The sequence below is a fragment of the Hemicordylus capensis genome, chromosome 10, assembly GCF_027244095.1.
Source record: "Hemicordylus capensis ecotype Gifberg chromosome 10, rHemCap1.1.pri, whole genome shotgun sequence".
Lineage (NCBI taxonomy): Eukaryota > Metazoa > Chordata > Lepidosauria > Squamata > Cordylidae > Hemicordylus > Hemicordylus capensis.
This window is the reverse complement of record NC_069666.1, coordinates 20,837,491-20,856,112: the sequence shown is the minus strand read 5'-3', so window position 1 is coordinate 20,856,112 and position 18,622 is coordinate 20,837,491. Positions and strand designations below refer to the sequence as shown.

At 45.2% G+C, this 18,622-nt stretch overlaps 1 protein-coding gene across 9 annotated transcripts in view; it reads right to left on the bottom strand.

Annotated features, from left to right (window-relative positions):
• The window catches only part of TMEM266 (transmembrane protein 266), a 124,599-nt gene that overhangs the window by 56,767 nt on the left and 49,210 nt on the right, over positions 1-18,622 (bottom strand). For 4 of the 9 annotated variants that reach the window (XM_053271944.1, XM_053271945.1, XM_053271946.1 and 1 more), the window contains 3 exons: positions 16,047-16,159; positions 15,403-15,500; positions 7,180-7,368 (listed from right to left, as the gene is read on the bottom strand). In XM_053271944.1, coding sequence (XP_053127919.1) covers positions 7,180-7,368; positions 15,403-15,416 — 203 coding nt within the window. In that variant the 5' untranslated portion in view covers positions 15,417-15,500; positions 16,047-16,159. Of the gene's footprint in view, positions 1-7,179; positions 7,369-15,402; positions 15,501-16,046; positions 16,160-18,622 lie in introns of those variants that run through there. The other 5 variants (XM_053271950.1, XM_053271951.1, XM_053271949.1 and 2 more) reach the window with 4 other exon arrangements.

Here is an 18,622-nt window from a genome sequence, read left to right as displayed (position 1 = left end):
TGCTGGTGTGGCGACATCTGGTGATAGGTCGGCTTCCACCGTTTCAGTATCCAATTCGAAGTCAGAAGAGCCATGGTGACTATGATCAGGATCAGGGTCAGAAACAGAGCGGTGCGATGGGTCTGTCTGTGGCAATTGCAGGTGCAGGGGGACAGATGCCGGTATGGAGTTTGTCTGCGCCGGTGTCGTGGTAAGTGTTGTAACGGAGTTTGAGTATGTCTAGTGGTCAGAAGGAGGGTCTGAGTCCCTGCCATATTGCACACTTTTACAGAAGCAGGAGGAGCATCCCCTGCTGAGAGAGGGTGGATGGGAAGCACGGAAGGGGTCTTTGGATGTTTTTGGATTGTGGAAATACTTTTTCCCCAAATGCGGTCCTCCTGAAAGTTATAGACCACACCAGGCGAAGTGGTCCTGGCAGCGCTGCTTCCCTTGATGGAGACACATCGTGTCTGAAGTTGCAAGTGTGCCATGGTGTGGTGGTAGCAAGCTGAGCCGCAGTCAACAGTTGAAATGCCGCATTGGCAACAGGAGCCGCCTCATCCTCAGAACGCTGAAATCCATGAAATGCAGAGGGAGTGGTGGTGAATCCAACATCTTGTGAAGAGGATCCAAAGGTGGTGCCTCCGTGTCCGAAATGTCAGCGTCCTCCAGGGTGAATGTCATAGGGGCCTGAAAACTTGGGGTCACAGTGATGATGTTAGCTGGGGTGTTAAAGGTGGACACCTGCTCTCCATCCCTCGATGTTGAAGGGGATCGAATAGGAGTTGGTGCAGGCACTAGGTCCCTAGCTGTCTGTATCGAGTGCGACGATGCCGGCGTGGGTTGTATTACGGATATGACTGATGTCGAGAGCTGTTGTTCCCTTGGAAAGGGGCCCCGACGCTTCCATTGATGTCATTGTCGACGGCTTCTGCATTGACGGCTTCAATATTGGGGATGTATTTTGGTCCAACGTTGAAGCAATCTTCGGTGTCAAAGTCCTTGACGTTGAGCTGAGCGGGGTTTTTGGCATCTAAGGTTCCGGTGGTGATTTTCTCGATATCGATGGTGCTGTCAATGCCAAGACGAAGACAATATCTTGAGCGGAACTCGGAGATGGCGTTGACTCAATCTTCGCTGGTCTCCGTGTTTTTTAGCAGGCTCATCTGCAGCCGCCATTTTCTCACCCAGCCTCTCTAAGGACTTAGGGGTCTTCACGGAGGGCATAGAGGTTTTAGACTGGGCCGAACCCAGGGCCCTCATGCCTTGTGTCTGAGAATACCTTGTTAAAGAAGGCATAGCTAACACATCATCGTAAATTGCCGCCCTTAAACATAGTTCCTGTTTAGTCCTCCTCGTTTGTTTAGAGAAGGACTGACAAATCTTGCAGGCTGAAATAACGTGTGCCTCCCCCAAACATAGCAAACACAAACTATGGCCATCTTGTGAGGGTAACTTTGCCTTGCAATTAGTGCAGCGTTTAAAAGTCCTTTTTCCTTTCAGGGTATCCATAGTAATCATGCCTTTACCTGTCCATGGTCAAAGAGCCAGAAATCAGCCCAATCTTTTGTCAGATGGAATCAGCCAGAAGAGGCAAAACGTTAACAGTCCGAGGTCAAAACCAAGATCAATCCGTCCAAATCAGAAAACCAGAGAATAGTCAAAAAACAGTCCAGGTAAAAACCAAATAGGCAGCAAGAAGTAGAACTCTTGAGAAGAAAAAGGAACCAGAACAAAGGAGCTGCAGAAATCGAGAGAGTGATCTCTATGGCAGTCGCAAAGGAATTGAGGTGCCTGCGTTGCCTCCCGCCTTAAATAGCCATGTGGTCACATGGGGTGGGGCGCAGGCACCGAAAAGGAGCTGTGGAACTCGACACCGAGTGGCTTCCGCACAGGCACATAACCCATTCTAATGGATTCAACGGATCACGAACCAGATCTGAATACCCCTCTAATTGGGCAAAAAGCAATTTATTTTTATATATGAATCTTGTTTGTAATGTTTAATTGGATTTTAAAATTTAATAATTATAAACCACAGAAGGCAGGCACTCTCTTAGAAATGGCATTTCCCCCTTCACTCTTGCTCAGCTGGGCAGGTCCCTGCTGTAACATGCACGCGCACACACACGCACACACACACACACACAAAACAAAGGAAGTCGGTTTTTCTCCAACATGATAGTTCTATGCAGACTTAATCAATTGATCAAAATTAATATGTATTACAACCAAGCTTTCCTTAATTCAATGACAAACCTAAAATAACCTAGTGTCACTTTCTAAGAACCTGAGCCAATTTGATAGAATTATTCTGGAAGCTAGGAGTATCCCTGAAGAAAGAGATATGGCACATTCCCAGTATGGCATGAGCAAACATAAAATGCAAGTTTGCTTTAACACAAACAACAAACAAGGAAATAAACTGATAAGATGGCAGGGAAACAATGGGAAATACAGGAGAGAGGGCTTTTCCACTCACTGGGGAGGTACTGGAAACTCCATCTATGGAGTGCTCTCCCCTGGGAAGCTTGGCCGGAAACAATGTCATTCCAGCGCACCTGGCAAAGACTTATTTCCCCAAGCCTTTTGAACCACTATTGATCACTTCAACGTCTGTGTTTTTAGCTGCTGTCTTCTCCTTTGTTTTAATACTGTTTTTATTTCATATTTTGGTTTTTAAATTTCTGAGTGACCCTAAGAGCAATTGGGTATTGAAAGGCTAGTCACATCACAAAAAACTGGCCTCCACATTTTTGCAGTGCTTAAGAATACTTGCTCTATTGGGTGGGATAAACCTGCCTTCCCTCACTCCAAATGGTTCCTGTTTATGGCCATCTTCCCAGACAATGGCACCAATTTGGGGCAGCTTTTTTCTTTCTCTCAAAGCCATGTGCTGAAAGGAGATCTATCTACAGAACACACACTCAGCATTTTGCCAGGATTCTAGATCTAGGGATTCTGATACTTTAAGTATTTTGCCATGGCCTGTCATCTAAAGCCAAGTCAAAGTATGGGTTAGAAACTGCCAAAGAATGAACTATGTGTTAGCTAGTCCCAGAAGCCAAATACAAGAACAAGATGGACTTGCCTTTACAGTCAGAGTAACGTTTGCAAAGCACTCTGAACACTCCAAAAATGCAATATACAATTGAGACATGCTTCCTACTTCTTTCCATGTGCCTGAATTTACATCCTATTTTTCCTGCATCGCTTAGTGGGTTTTAAAAAATGTAATCCAAAGCATTTGCCACGAAGAAGCATTGTAAGTGCTTTAAATGTGTGACTGCTGACTTAGTATAGAAAAGGGCTATATAGTATGCAGGAAATCATACAGTTAAATACAGAAAGCATGCCTAGGCATGCATCAATTTTATTCCTATATTTGGAACTCTCATCCACCTACAGCAAAGAAAGGGATGGCTGGTGGCTGTTACTTAAATTATTCTACAGGGTGAAAATTGTGAGTATTAAAAATCATCTTTTGTGCAAGACAAATGTCAAATTAGTTTCCCAATACAAAACCATAAAACAGCATTAGTAAATATTTTTTCATTTTTAGTTGTTGGGTTAAGGGCTGAGGGATGTGTGGGACTAGAACTTTGACTCATTACCTTGCTAGTTTGGAGATCTTGACAAGAGTCTCTCTCTCTCTTGTGTGTGTGTGTGTGTGTAAATAAACAAACAAACAAACAAATAAATCTTGGATAGATTTGGACATGACAGTGACTATGAAGGACCCTTCTTAAAATATCAAGAAAGCTAGAAAATCTTCCTCATCCATGTGGATGGCAGCACTGTGAATGCATACTCAGCTATCCATCCACTACGCAGTCAAAGAACCTTAAAACCTTTAATGACCTTTTTAACTGGATTTTCAAAGACGTATGATGGTGAAGAGCACAATCTTATTTAGACCTGTTCACAACACGATCTTCCATGTGGAGACAACAGTTGAAGTTGCTGCATAGAGGAAATGATTGCAGGAATCAGCTTGCAGAATAAGATATAAGCACAGAAAACATGGATAGAACGTTTTCCAGGACTAGAACTGTTTCTTGTCCTAAACTTCGGGTTAAAGAAAGGATCTCAAAAGTGATCCATTCCCTCTCCTGCTCCATACTCTGGCTAGTTCAACACTATTAACATGTTGGCCAGGAAGAACACTGCATTCAGATCAAAAAACATTTCTTAACAGACAGCATAAGCATCTACATCTCATTTATTTTAAAAAGAGATGAAGAGACAGGGGCCTTGCTGTTGCCACCGTAATTTGTAAAACAGCACTCTGGCAGCAAATGTATGTAGCACTTTCAAAAAGATTACACCCCAGGCTTGTCAAAGATGACAGTGCCCCTGCTACGTGAGCAAAGAAGTGATAATTCTCTTTATTGAGCAACTGAGAGCAACTGGCCGCATCCACCCACAGCACAGCATCCTTCTAGTGGCTGTTGCTGGGGTCTATCTTATGCTTCTTTTTAGACTGTGGGCCCTTTGGGGACAGGGAGTCACTTTATTCATTTATATCTATGTAAACCGCTTTGGGAAATTTGGTTGAAAAGTGTCATATAAATATTCATCATATTCATAATGCAAGAGTTTTCAAACTGAAGCAATTCAAAATGTTTTCCATCTGTCCAGTAGAGAAAAGGCAGGGTTTTGTTTTAATTATTTCACATGCTGGGCTTGATCTATACTGCCGATTATGAGCTGGTTGGCTTTTATACACTTGTCCTTTGTCAGATTTTATGATGTTTTACTGTATGGGTTTTATGTATTTTATTGTATTGGGCACTTTTTCTTGGAAAGGCAGTACATGCACTGTAAAAAAAAAAACAGAAAGGTCAACTGGAGTTTAATCATTGCCTTCCAGCAAAAATCCAAGCCAAAAAGTTTTTGCAGTGGTTCTCAGATATCTAGTTTCAGGTACAAACCTAATTTATTTAGGCAGCAACAGAACTGGAATTACAACAATGCAACACTTAGTCAAGGTCAAATAATCATCCCACAAAATCCATTAGAGATGTCAGAGACTGAACCTGGGACCTCTTGCATTAAAAGTATGCGCTCTATCACTGAGCTATAGCCTTTCTTCACACAGCTACCTGTTTTGATCTGTTATGAAAATCACCAGCTCCATTCAATGTCCTTGGATTCTCAGTACTGATTATATTATATTATCACAGAGAAAAAGTCCTGTATAATGGTTGTTCTCTGTGCTCAAGGTGGGAACAATGTCAGGACAGAAGACTATGTCTAGTGCTTCTACTGTCTAAACATTTTTTTTTTTTTTTTTGCTACCCTAGGGATAGGTTCACTCGGGAGCCAGAAATTAATAGACTGCAAAGTGCCAGAGATTAACTAAGGAGAAGCGACCTCAGTAGTCACCTGCACTTGACATCAATTATTTAAAGCAGAACCTTGGAAAACAGGAGAGCGGTCTTTACCAATCACATGGCTTTTCTTGATCAGTTGCATATAATGTTTATGCAGTAATCAACTGTAATTCAATATCCCTATTAAGGTGCATTTGAAGGTTAACCACAAGACAGGACAGGGATTCTGCTGTTGCCCAGCAATCTCAATTAGGGGTGTGCACGGAACCATCTGGCCAAGGATCCGTCTGGCCACGGCCTCGCAGAGGGCATTTGAGCATGCGCGGTGGCCGCCAAAATGGCGGCTGTCTGCTCTTACGGCGGCCCAAAAGGGCCGAAAAGGCTTTACTTACCTGGCCACAGTGGTGATGAGGAAGGGAACCCGTGTGGACTCCCCCTGCGGCTTCAGCAAGCCCCCCGAATGAGCTACAGGTACTTCATTAACTTTTAAATTAAAAAAAAAAGTTTGTGGACCTGCCAGACTCCCGAACCAAACCGCCAGACCGGTCTGCACATCCCTAATCTCAATGTTCAAGCGGGCCTCGGAGGTGGCATTGGCAGACCCCACACCAAGCTTCCTTCATGTGGGCTGGCTCAGGAGTTTATGATCGGCCCGTCTCAGCTAATATGGGGTCCCACATGTGACCCAGTCACATGTTTGGTGTTTGTTGTTGGCCAGGATGATGAGAATCTGAATGTAAAGCTGAATCTTCTGTCACCCATCTAAACAGTCCCTAATGGTCCTCCTAGCCATTGTAGGGGAGAGAGGCCTATTAAGATGTCCTAACTCAGAGACTGATGGATCTGGATTTTTATCTTTTTCCATTTGGATTCCATACTGATTTGGAATGGAGACTTGATTGTCTCCATTGGATTGTCTGCCTTGATTGTCCTGATGAACACGATACACTAGGAACTAGAGATAGGATAGTGTGTCCTTATTGGACTTGATGCTTCTGGATCTCTCAGTGGTTTTCAATTCTGTTGAACGGGATATCTTGCTGGGTCCTCACCTGGAATGAGACTAGGTGGCACTGTATTCCAGTGGAACTCGTCCTACCTACAGAATAGATCCCAGAAGATAGTGCTGAGGGACTGCTGCTTAACCCCTTGACTATTTGCCTATGGGGTCCCCACAGGGTCATCTTTCCCCCCATGCTGCTTAACACCTACATGAAACTGCTGAGGGAGGTCACCCAGAGAGTAGGGTTGCAGTGCCATCAGTACACTGACAGAACCCAGCTCTATCTCTTTTCTTTCCATATGATCCCAAGAAAGAAGTTAGAGGTCCCAAATTATACTGGCACAGTCATGCTGAAGAGCAGTTTCAACATTCCACCATTATAAGCCCTGAGCATTCTATCGCTTATAAAATCAAAATCAGTTGTCTGATCTGCCTGCCATCAGCACACATTCACGAGGTGACAAGAGATACTGAGATTTGATGAAGATCCGTTGAAAAATGGCTTAGATAGAGCAGTTTAATTTTTTTCTCTTTTGAACAAGGGTTTAAAGGGTTGGCAACGTTCTTTCAGACTGAACAAGTGGAACTTAAATGATTTTGTAGTGCACTTGCATAGTTCCAGCCTTTAGACTGCATGCCCAAAAAAGTGCCTTTTGTATATCTCTATGGGACGCAATTGATGGCTATTTCACAACTGATGAGCATAGTGTGAGGACACATTGATATACAAGTAGATGTTCCGGGGGGGGGGGGGAATGTTTCGCTGCTGTTTTGAATATTGTGCTGCAAGTTGCCTCAGGCTTATGGAAAGGCATGACAGAAAGGGGTTTGTTTGTTTGTTTACAGTCACTAGGAGCTTACCCTTCTCTTTGGTACTCCTCATCCAAATTTGACAAGAGCTGGGAACCTGCTACAGATAGATCTAGTGCAGCTAGTGGCAAATCCCGATAAGCAAAATTAACGAGCTGTACAGGCGCAATGCTTTTGGTCTCCTCTTCTATTTGTTGTGAAATTATTTCAACTTCTGAAACTCCAGCTTCTATAGGAGGCCTAATGAACAACAACCAACAAAATGGGAAACATACACATGATCAGCAAGAAATGGCAAACGACCCCAGCACCCACCAGCAGCACTCAGATTGACTTTATACCATTATTTAATTTATTTATTTAAACATATTTGTACACCACCCACTACCAAAGTCTCTAGGCAGTCTACAGCAATAAAAACAAAGAAATTTTAACAAATAAAACATATATAAAGATCAAATTAAAATACCCATAAGAGCTATCAGATAGCTAAAAAGCTTGGCTGAAGAGACGTGTCTTTTGTTTCCTAAAAGCCAACAGAGATAGAGCAGCTCTAATCTCAGCAGGAAGTACATTCCACAGCTCTGGGGCAACTACAGAGAAGGCTCGCCTCTGAGTCGTCACCAGACAAGCCAGTGGAACTCTCAGCTGAACCTCCCCTGAAGATCCTAATATGTGGCAGGGTTAATCCCCTGTTAATTGAACAAAGAGGCACCTTTTAAAAGTGATGATTCTCTTTATTTAGCAGGGGGAGAAAACTGGCCCTATCCATCTCCAGCACAGCATCCTTCCAGTGGCTGTTGCTGGCCTCCTTCTTATTTTTCTTTTTTTAGAATGTAAGCCCTTTGGGGACAGGGAGCCATCTTTATTTATCTATTTATATCTATGTAAACCGCTTTGGAAACTTTTTGTTGAAAAGCGGTATATAAATATTTGTCGTATTCATATTTGTATAACCAAGATGGCATTCTCTTAAATACCCTGGGCCCAAACTGTTAAGGGCTTTATAGCACGTTATATTTTGCCCAGAAAGCTATTTGTAGCCAGTGTAATTGTTTTAAAACCAGAGAAATATGGTCTCTTCAGGAGGTCCCAGATACCAATCAGGCAGCAGCATTCTGCACCAATTCAGTTTCCAGACTATGTACAAAGGCAGCCTCACGTAGAGTGCATTGCAGTAGTCAAGCCTGGAGGTTATCAGCATGTGCACCACTCGTCTTAAGGTCACTCACTTCCAGGAAAGGGGGCAGTTGGCGAACCAGCCAAAGCTGATAGAAAGCACTCCTGGCCACCTCCTCTACCTGAATTATACAATTGCCATTTTATAATATAGTATGGATAGAACACCATAGCACGGCTATCTACCCACATGTAGACAGCCTGTCTCTCACAACCATAAAAAAGAAAGACATCTCACATGCAGGAGGGCAAAATAAAGATGAGAGGCCAAAGTCTCATCCTGAAATTATTCCTGGACTGGATTCACAAAAAGTGCTGTAAGTATGCATCAATACACTCAGGTTGCATCCCAAAGGTCTCAGGTACTGCATGGTGGATACCAAATTACTGTGGCCTATGAGATTGTGATGGAGTGACTGCTTGGTATGACCTATAGCTGCAACTCCCTTGCATATTAATCTTATCAGAGGTATCAACATAGCAATCATCACATGTCAGAAACACATGGCCATTGGGAGAGCAGGAGGGCTCCATCCGAGATGGGATGGAGGAACACCACCTCGGCTGGAGCCCTACACACACACACACACACACACACACACACACACACACACACACACACACACTCTCTCTCTCTCTCTCTCTCTCTCTTCCTGAGGCCATGTGGTGGCTTCGACCCACCTCCAAGGGCCTGGATACCTTCTCACTGGACCTTGCCCGTTTCTCACTTGGGCATGGACACATGACATCACCACAGGCATAGTGGGCAGCCACAGCTGTTCTGAGCATTCTCAGATGCCTGCAGGACCTTCTGGAGTACTCTGGAAATGCTCAGCCTGCCCAGAGAGGCAGGAGAGGAGTCTGAGTGAACAGCAGGCACCTTAACCCCTTCCCTGCTGCCGGCTGATCAGCCAGGCAGTAACCCATCTGACCTGGGAATTGTCCCAAGTGGGGGGCAGGTAGAGGCAGCTGTATAGGAAGCGGCTATTCGGGACTATATAGGCAAGGCAGGCTGTGCAGTCAGCAAGCCCTCTCTGAACCCTGGGGTGGGATTAAGCAAATCCAAGGACCCTGGGGCATCCTGGACAGCATCTGGCACTCTACCAACAGTGGACAGGGGTGTTGCCCAGAAGGGGAAGGAATGGAGATACACCACCCCAGCTGCCAGCCACTATGACTGGAATAGTTGGCTAGAAGCAAGGAGTGGGAGTCTTCTCCAGACACACATCGCTGTCCGACTGGCTTAGCAGCAAGGTGTATTTCCATCCATCAGTTGTCCCCTCTTCATCAACGTGGCACCCCTGCACCAGCTCAAATTCACTGTCCTCCACCTGACTGGCACTGTCCCCAGTGCCCTACATGGGGAGTACAATTTTTAAAAGGGGGCTTTGGCCCCCAACTTCACTGGTTAAAAGGAGAGCACAAGCTGTGCTGTGCTGTAGCTTGAAAAGGCAGGAGTGTGGGCAGTGAGAGAGGTGAGGGTGGACATTGCAGGTGAGCACGATGTCATTTGTTGTCAGGCACAGTGTAGCCAAAGGTATCCAATCTTGGGAGCCAGAGAGTACAGTGTCCTGAATTCCAACACCCTACTTCAGTCTTAGATGACCGATACTGGCTTTCACTCTGGGATGGAACGGAGATTCCTGGTGTGGCGCAGTTTCACACGATCATACCAATGCAAGTAACCAGCATTCAACCACAATTCCTGCAATGATCAGAAGCTGTTCCGTATGTCAGAACCAGCTCATTATTGTTTATAGGAGAATATATCCTCAACATATTAGTGCTTTGGATGAAGTAGCTAAGAAGAGAGCTTGTATATCACATTCCAGGAGGAATGGGAGAGATTCCCCCATTACATCAGGCAAATGTCTTTTATCCTATTTGAATCATGATGGAATGTAATTACAGATCTCTAAGAATCAAATTAGAAATGATGCGATAAGAAGCCAATACAGTAGTGGATCGATTTGCTTAAAAGCAGTATGTTTATTTCTGATTTGAATTTGCACTTAGCAATAAAGAGGTTTTGTGGGTTTATAAAACAAACAACAACATTTCCCCTATGCCAATTCCCTAGTAGACAGATACCCATATTGGGAGTAATGAGAGCCAATGTAGTGTAGTGTGTGTTGGACTAGAACTGGAGAGATAAAGGTTAACATGGCCATTCAGCCTGACTGACTGGCCTTGGGCCAGTCACCATTTCTCAGTCTAACCTACCTCACAGAATTGTTTGAGGACAAAAGTTGGGGGAAGAACCATGTACACTGCTCAGAGCTCCAGGATAAAAATAAAATACATACACACATGCCTCAACAGAAACTTTGGGAGAGATTTAAACCAGGAAATGGCATGTGAGAAAGTGTTAGCACCCCCATATTCAATATTCACAGCCTCTCTTTTAAGAAAAGGAAAAGACATCAGGATATCAAAATGATGAATTTCCCACAGTGCATCTAGTCCCGCCCCACCCCCACCCCCCGCAGTAGACAGGTGAACTTGTTAATATTGTGAAGGAATGCTGTGCTGTCCTGCTCACATTTTCTCCAAAAACGGAGAAGGTATATTTGCTTCCTTAGAGAAGCAGTTGCAAAAATGCTTCGCTTCCAACTTTTCATGATTTGGCTACAGAGTGCACCAACACCTCTCTTCTCTCAAAAGCAGGTGATCAAAATTCTCAACTGATTTAAGTGACCTAGATAATCATCTAGATAATATTAATAGCTCGTGTTCTACACAAGAGGCCAAATAATTTGAAAACTTTTGATTAAACAAAGTATTTGCTAAAAGCTTGGAACGGAGATGCAGTTGAATAACTGGAAAAGGGAGAGCCCATCAAGAGTGTATTTGTGCACTGAGATTATTAAGGGAGGAGAAAATAGTGCTTGAGTTTACATAGGAATAACTTATTAAAACAAATCAAAGAACTGGGTGTCATTGATGCACAATTGGTATTAATTCACAGTTGGAGATACTAGAAGATTGCAGCTAAGAATTACTGCACACAACACACTGTTAAAATGTCTCAGAACAATATTATTATTATTCGTCCTGGAAAAACATTCTGTTTCCCATTGGCTTTCTAGCCAAAAGTGCCTACTGGAGAGGAGAAGAAGAGGGACACCATCTACCCCAGGGTGAGAGGCTGGGGTGCCTGCCTGGATGCCTCTTCTTTTCTGACTCCCTTGGTTGCCATCTGACCTCCTCAGGACTGGCTGTGGAGAGGCTTTGCAGGACTGGGCCCTGCAAGGGGGACTGGGCAGTTTTCCTGGTTCCACCTGCTGAGCTTGCTGCTCAGCCTATATAGGAATGCTGCCAGTGGCGGTGGGGCAGCCACTGGCGGGGGCCACCCCTTTGGGGGAGTCACTTTGAGGGGTCAACTATGGCGAGGGCCAGACCTTTTGTCCAGATATTTGTACAGAGGGAGGTATTCAATAGTGGGGCTTTTGTTTAGCTAGTTTTTAGCTGCTTTGGAATTGGGTTGAAGTTGTTGCAATGTATTTGGGTTCATCTGGAGATGGGGAGACAGGGGCCACCTTAATTGAATATGGGGCAGCTATTCCAGTGGTGGTGGGAAATAGAAGAAGTAGTAATGTTAGCAGGTCTGCAGGCTGTTCCAGGGGAAGGGTTGTCAGAAACTTAATAGCTGTCTCCCCTTCCAGCTGTCCTGCCAGCTCTTTGACCGCGGGGAGCACTGCCAACAACCCACATAGCCATAGCTTGCTCCTCTGCAATGCCAGGTTGGTCCCAAATAAGCCTGAACTCATCCATGATTTGATTATGGATGAAGGGGCCGACCTGGTATGTATTACCGAGACTTGGTTGCGGGAGGCTAGTGGTCCAGTCTGGTCCCAGCTTCTCCCTCCAGGATATTCTGTAGAGGAGCAGGTGAGGGGATGTGGGTGGGGAGGTGGAGTGGCTGTGGTCTATAAGGATAACATCTCCTTTACCAGGTCCCTGTTAGGGTATCAGGGTATCAGACCATATTGAATGTGTGTAATTAAGTTTGGGGACCAGGGATAGATTGGGACTTCTGTTGGTGTACCGATTGCCCCACTGCCCAAAGGAATCCCTTACTGAGCTCACGGACTTGGTCGCAAAACCCGCATTGGAGTCTCACAGATTTTTGGTACTGGGGGACTTCAATGTTCATTTCAGGAGTTCATAGCACCCATGACAACTATGGGCCTATCCCAAGTGGTCTCTGGACTAACACATATTGTAGGTCACATGCTTGATTTTACTCACATACTTGATTTTACTCTTTGACTCTTAATCAGGGTGGTGTTCTGTGGGTGGGGACTCCTGTGATTTCCTCATTGTCATGGATGGACCACCCTCTGGTTAAGGTTGGACTTACAACGATTTCCCACCTCCGCAGGGGCGAGGGGCCTATTAGAATGGTCTGCCCAAAAAGGTTATTGGATCCGGTAGGATTCCAAGAAGCCTTGGAGGGATTCAGTGTTGGCTTTGCCGGTGATCCTGTTGATGCCCTGGTTGAGAATTGGAATAACTTGCTCACCAGGGCAGTAGACACAATTGCTCCTAAGCATCCCCTCCGACCCGCTTCAAAATTGGCCCCTTGGTATATGAAAGATCTATGGGGGCTGAAGCAGCAAAGTAGGCGACTGGAGCGCAAGTGGAGAAAGACTCAACTCGAATCCGACAGATTATGACATAGAGCACATTTAAAGATCTATGCTCAGGCGATACATGTGGCAAAAAAGCGGTTCTTTTCTGCCCGTGTTGCCTCTGTGAGTTCAAGTCCAGCAGATTTGTTCCGGGTAGTGAGGGACTAGTATCTGCCTCTGCACCCTTGAACCAGAATTTGGAGTCATCAGTTACCTGGTGTGATGTGTTTAAAGAATTTTTTGCAGATAAAATCTCTCAGATTCGGGCCGACTTAGATGGAGACTCCACAATTAATTCGATATCTGAACTGGAGATGTCCAACAATTCCTCTTATGCAATTCGACTGGATTGGTTTCAGTTTGTGACTCCAAAGGATGTGGACGAGCTGCTTGGAGCAGTGAGGCCTACCACTTGTTCTCTTGACCATTGTCCAACATGGCTTGCTCTATCTAGCAGGGAGGCTGTTGTAGGGGGCCTGGTGGAAATAATAAGTGCTTCTCTGAGGGAGGACAGGATGCCTCCTTGTCTTAAGGAGGCAATTATTAGATCTCTTCTTAAGAAGCCTGCATTAGATCCCTCAGAGTTGAGCAACTATAGGCCTGTTTCCAAACTCCCATGGCTGGGCAAGGTAATTGAGAGGGTGGTGGCCCCTCAGCTTCAGGCGGTCTTGGAGGAAACTGATTATCTAGACCCATTTCAAACTGGTTTTCGGGCGGGCTATGGGGTGGAGACTGTCTTGGTCGGCTTGATGGATGATCTCCAATTGGGAATTGACAGAGGAAGTGTGACTCTGTCGGTCCTTTTGGATCTCTCGGCAGCTTTTGATACTATCGACCATAGTCCTTCTGGAACGTCTGAGGGTGTTGCGGGTGGCAGGCACTGTTTTACAGTGGTTCTGCTCCTACCTCTCAGACAGATTCCAGATTGGAGATTGCTGCTCTTTGAAATCTGAGCTTAAGTATGGTGTCCCTCAAGGTTCCATACTCTCTCCAATGCTTTTTAACATCTACATGAAACTGCTGGGAGAGATCATCAGGGGATTTGGAGCTGGGTGTTACCAATACAGTGCTGACACCCAGATCTACTTCTCCATGTCAACAGGAGCTGGCATATCCTCCCTAAATGCCTGCCTGGAAGCAGTAATGGGCCGGATGAGGGAGAATAAACTGAAGCTGAATCCAGATAAGACGGAGGTACTTATTGTGTGGGATCAGAACTCCAGAGACAATTCTGATTTACCTGTTCTAGATGGGGTCACACTTCCCCAAAAGGCTCGCAGTCTGGGAGTACTTCTGGATCCAAACCTCTCCCTGGTTTCTCAGGTTGAGGCAGTGGCCAGGGGTGCTTTCTATCAGCTTCGGCTGATAAGCCAGCTGTGCCCGTTTCTCAAGATCAATGACCTCGAGTGGTACATTTGTTGGTAACCTCCAGACTTGACTTCTGTAATGCGCTCAACATGGGGCTGCCTTTGTATGTAGTCCGGAAACTTCAGTTGGTTCAGAATGTGGCAGGCAGGTCGGTCACTGGGTCATCTCAGAGAAACCACATTACTCCTCTGCTGATGGAGCTACACTGGCTGCCAATAGGTTCCCGGGCAAAATACAAAGTGCTAGTTATAACTTATAAAGCCCTAAATGGCTTAGGCCCTGGGTATTTAAGACAGTATTTTCTTCACTGAGCCCCACCGCTCATTGAGGTCATCTGAGGAGGTCCGTCTCCAGTTACCGGCAACCACAGAGACGGGCCTTCTTGGTTGCTGCCCTGAGATTGTGGAATGCTCTCCCTACTAAGATATGATCCTCCCCATCTCTGGCAACTTTTAAAACACATCTGAAAACCCATCTTTTCACCCAAGCTTTGTCAGCTTTTAAAAATTTGTTGGTTTTAATTTTGTGGTTTTTAAATAGTTGAATTGTTTTAACCTTTTATATGTGTTTTAATTGTTTTATGTTAACCACCCAGAGATGAAAGTTTGGGCGGTATATAAATCTGATAAATAAAAATAAAATAAATAAATAAAAATATCTGGCTGATTGCCTACTGTTGGAAACAGAATACTAAGACTAGAACATCCTTGGCCAAGACCAATGAGACAATTCTTGCATTCTGATAGCAAAAAACACACACTAAACACCCTAGACAGCAAAATTGCACTGAAAATATAGACATTTCAAAAGAAAACAAAAAGATAGGCAGGCCTGAAATTCATGGAATTATCTCAATTGGATTTCCAGTTTTACAAGTGTCAAAAAAGCAATATGAATATTTCAATATGAATACTTGAATGCATAAAAAACAAATTATTCAGTTTGTGCAAGGCATCACTAAAATTAGGAATCCTTGTTTAATGTAAATGTCCTATAAAAAAAGATGTTCAGCCCAATGATACACTTTAGAGACAAGAAGGCTTCCCACATTACATTTAAACAGAATATGCCACTCTCTCATATCTGTACTTACTGGGGATTGGTCATGTTGGATGATGCAACCACAGCAGCACCTGTTTAGCTAGGTCCAGTTCCTCTGTCGTGAATGGCTAGCATTACAAAGGGAGGTTTCTTTAAGAGAAGAAGAAAGTGTAGAATAAAATAATGTGGAACACAGCACTGAAGTCTCATGTTGCATTGTAAATATGAATGCAACTACTGTATACATAAAAATAACATAACTGACATTTATGGGACAACTGAGGGTCAACATATGGGATTTTGGCTCTTTCTTGCACACCTTCTTGTGGGAATTCACATTCAGGCAGGGATGTAGCTATAATTAAGTGGATGGATTCAAAGAACTTAGGCCCACAAGCTTGAGGACCCCCCAGCTCCACATCTCCCTATTTTCTTCATTATCTCCTTCACTATGAGGGACTGTTGGAGAGAGGGTTGAATGCCCCTGCATTCAGGGTAAACGGGCTCAGATGCTCCAATAAGGGGAAGTGAGGAATGTTTACTAGTGTTCTCCTTGGCTGTGTCTACATCAGCAATGGCTAGTTTAATCCTTCCTCCTTCTGTCCGGAATGATACAGGACAAAGATGGGGTTCTTCAAGTTTGCCATGAATCATCTTTCTCCTGAAGGATTGCTTCCAGCAAACTGTGAGAAGTACCTGTTCAATTTCAGGACGAGGAGAGATTTCTCTTGCCTTAGCTGAAATCTGCAGTGACATCGGAAAGCTTTCTGCAGCCAAGTCTTCTCCTTTTGCCAGAAGCAATCTTTCTCCTACAGGGAAAAAAAAGGGGGAAAGGGCGGGGGGAGATTGTTTTAGGCAAATTGGGAGGATATCATTCATCTCTGGTCCAGAAAGCCTAGGATACAGGCTCTTTCTGTTGAATATCTATGATCCACTCACTGTAAATGATCCAAACAATTACGGAAGTGACCGGTCATAACAAATCAGGAGACTCCCTCCAAGTGAACACTCTCTCACCTGCAAATAAGGATGTGCCTTGCTCCTTTCACCCACTCACCCTGCCTGCTGCTGGCCAAAACAAGAGTCCTCAGATGACAACTATGAGATTAGTAAAGGGTAGCAAGTGAGAGATTAGGAAAGGGTAGCATTATATATGTATGTATGATGCAGCCACCTTGCAGAAGCTAAGCAAATCTAGGTCTAGTCAGTGCTCAGACAGATTCCTAGGCGGCGGCAGCCCATGTACACCATACTGGATTCCACCAGAGGAAAAGAACTGGACTTATATTTTTACAGAAGTTATATGAGCTCATAAAGCTCCTTCAGAGCCTGCCCGGAAGGGCAAAAGAACAGTTAAGATCTGAAAGACAAATTGAGAGTTGGGATATTGTTTTATATGTCCACAATATCTATAATATACAGTTTGAACATCAAACGGTTTGGTTCAATATATAAATAAATAAATTAGTACTTACCCCCTGCGGGGGGGCTTCTCCAAGGGTGTGTGTGTGTGTCTACAGAGGTCCCCCTTCCCTCCGCTGGCTTTTCTCATGTCCAAAATCGCCCAGTTCAGGCATTCTTCGGCCCTTTCCATGTCTCAATGGCCCTTTTAGAGGCCGCTGCACATACGCAATGGGTCCCTGCATGACCCACACCATGTAGAGGCCCATTGCACATGCGCGGCAGCCTCTAAAATGGCCATTGCAACAGGGAAAGAGGTTGTAATCACCCATTGGGATCGGGAAGCCTGGAAGGGGACGTTTAGATATCGAAACTTGGCCCACCATGCCGCAGTCGCCCACACCCAGCAAGGGGGTGTGCGCTCCAAACAGCCCAGATCCCGAAGGGGATTGAATACGTCCAAGAACAACCTTTGAATAATGCGCATTCAAAGGCGTGCTTGAGGCAGCACATAAGTGGTGGCCCCCAGATGCCCCAATAGGCGCTGTACCGAGCGCAAAGTCTGTGGGCCTCCGGCTAAGAGAGCAACGGTCAGCCTCCTGAGAGTACATATGCGGGCATCCAGAAGGAAGACCTTTTCCAAGGTTGTATAGAATATCAGCCCTATTAACTGTATCCTGTGGGTCGATTCCAACTGAGATTTCTTGAAACTGATTTGGAAATCCAGAGCCTGCAGGGTATCCAGGACCATCTCAAGCGCATCCAGGACCACCCATCTGGTGCTCGCCAAGATGAGCCAATCGTCCAAATATGGCAGTACCTGCAACCCTTGTTCCTGCAGGAAAGCCACCTCTGGGGCCAGACATTTTGTAAAAACCCTCAGCACTGTTGTGAGACTGAACGGCAAGGCTTTGAATTGATAGGAGATTCCCCCGATCTGGAAGTACAGGAAGTGTTGATGTTGAGGACATATCGAAACATGGTAAATACACGTCCTTCAAGTCTAGGGAGACCATCCACATGTCCTTTTCTAGGATGTTAATAGTGGTCGGTACTGACAGCATCTGGAAATGTTTGTACACCAGGCCTGTTCAGGGCCCTGAGGTCAAAGATAGGACGCTAACCTCTGTCCGGTTTCGGCATGATAAAGTATCGGGAATAAAAACCTGGACTGTCTGGATTGGCAACTCTCTTGATCGCATCATTTGACAGGAGAGCGGCGACCTCTTGGTCCAACTCAGTGCACAGAGTAGTTACGACCCCAGACACGGGCAGCGTCCCGCAGAACTCAAGGGTGTAGACTAAACATATGATTGTAAGGACCCACTTGTCCACACAGTCCTAGGTTTCCCATATGCAGGACCTTCCGGGTAATGAGGGCCATATCGGGGCCTAATGTAGTCTGAATAGTCCAATGATAGTCTATTTGATATCGACCACATGACCCAAAGTCCCGGCACCAAGTGCTATAAGAAGGCTCAACCTCACCTAAGGGAGAACGGTGTTCTGACGCCCGGTACCGATCCGAATATGCAGGCTCATGACAGTCCCAGGCCCGATCATATCTGTAATCAGAGGAGCGCTCTTCCAAGTCCCAACAGGCACTTCGGTCCCTAAGAGGGATGTGCTCCTGGTGCTTTTGAGAGGGCGAACGACTCCTAGGCAGCCACAATGCGTCTTCTGCGGGCTTGGCTGGGGAATAGGCCTCCTCTTCCGATGATACGTACTCAGGCTCATCTGTCGTCACCGAGAGTTCTCTACTCGAGCAAGCCCGATCAAGTGCCAAGTCCAATGAATTCTCAGCCAAATGTGAGCTAGGCCGAACCGAAACCAACAACTTCGGTTTAGGATTATACAAATCCACTTTAGGT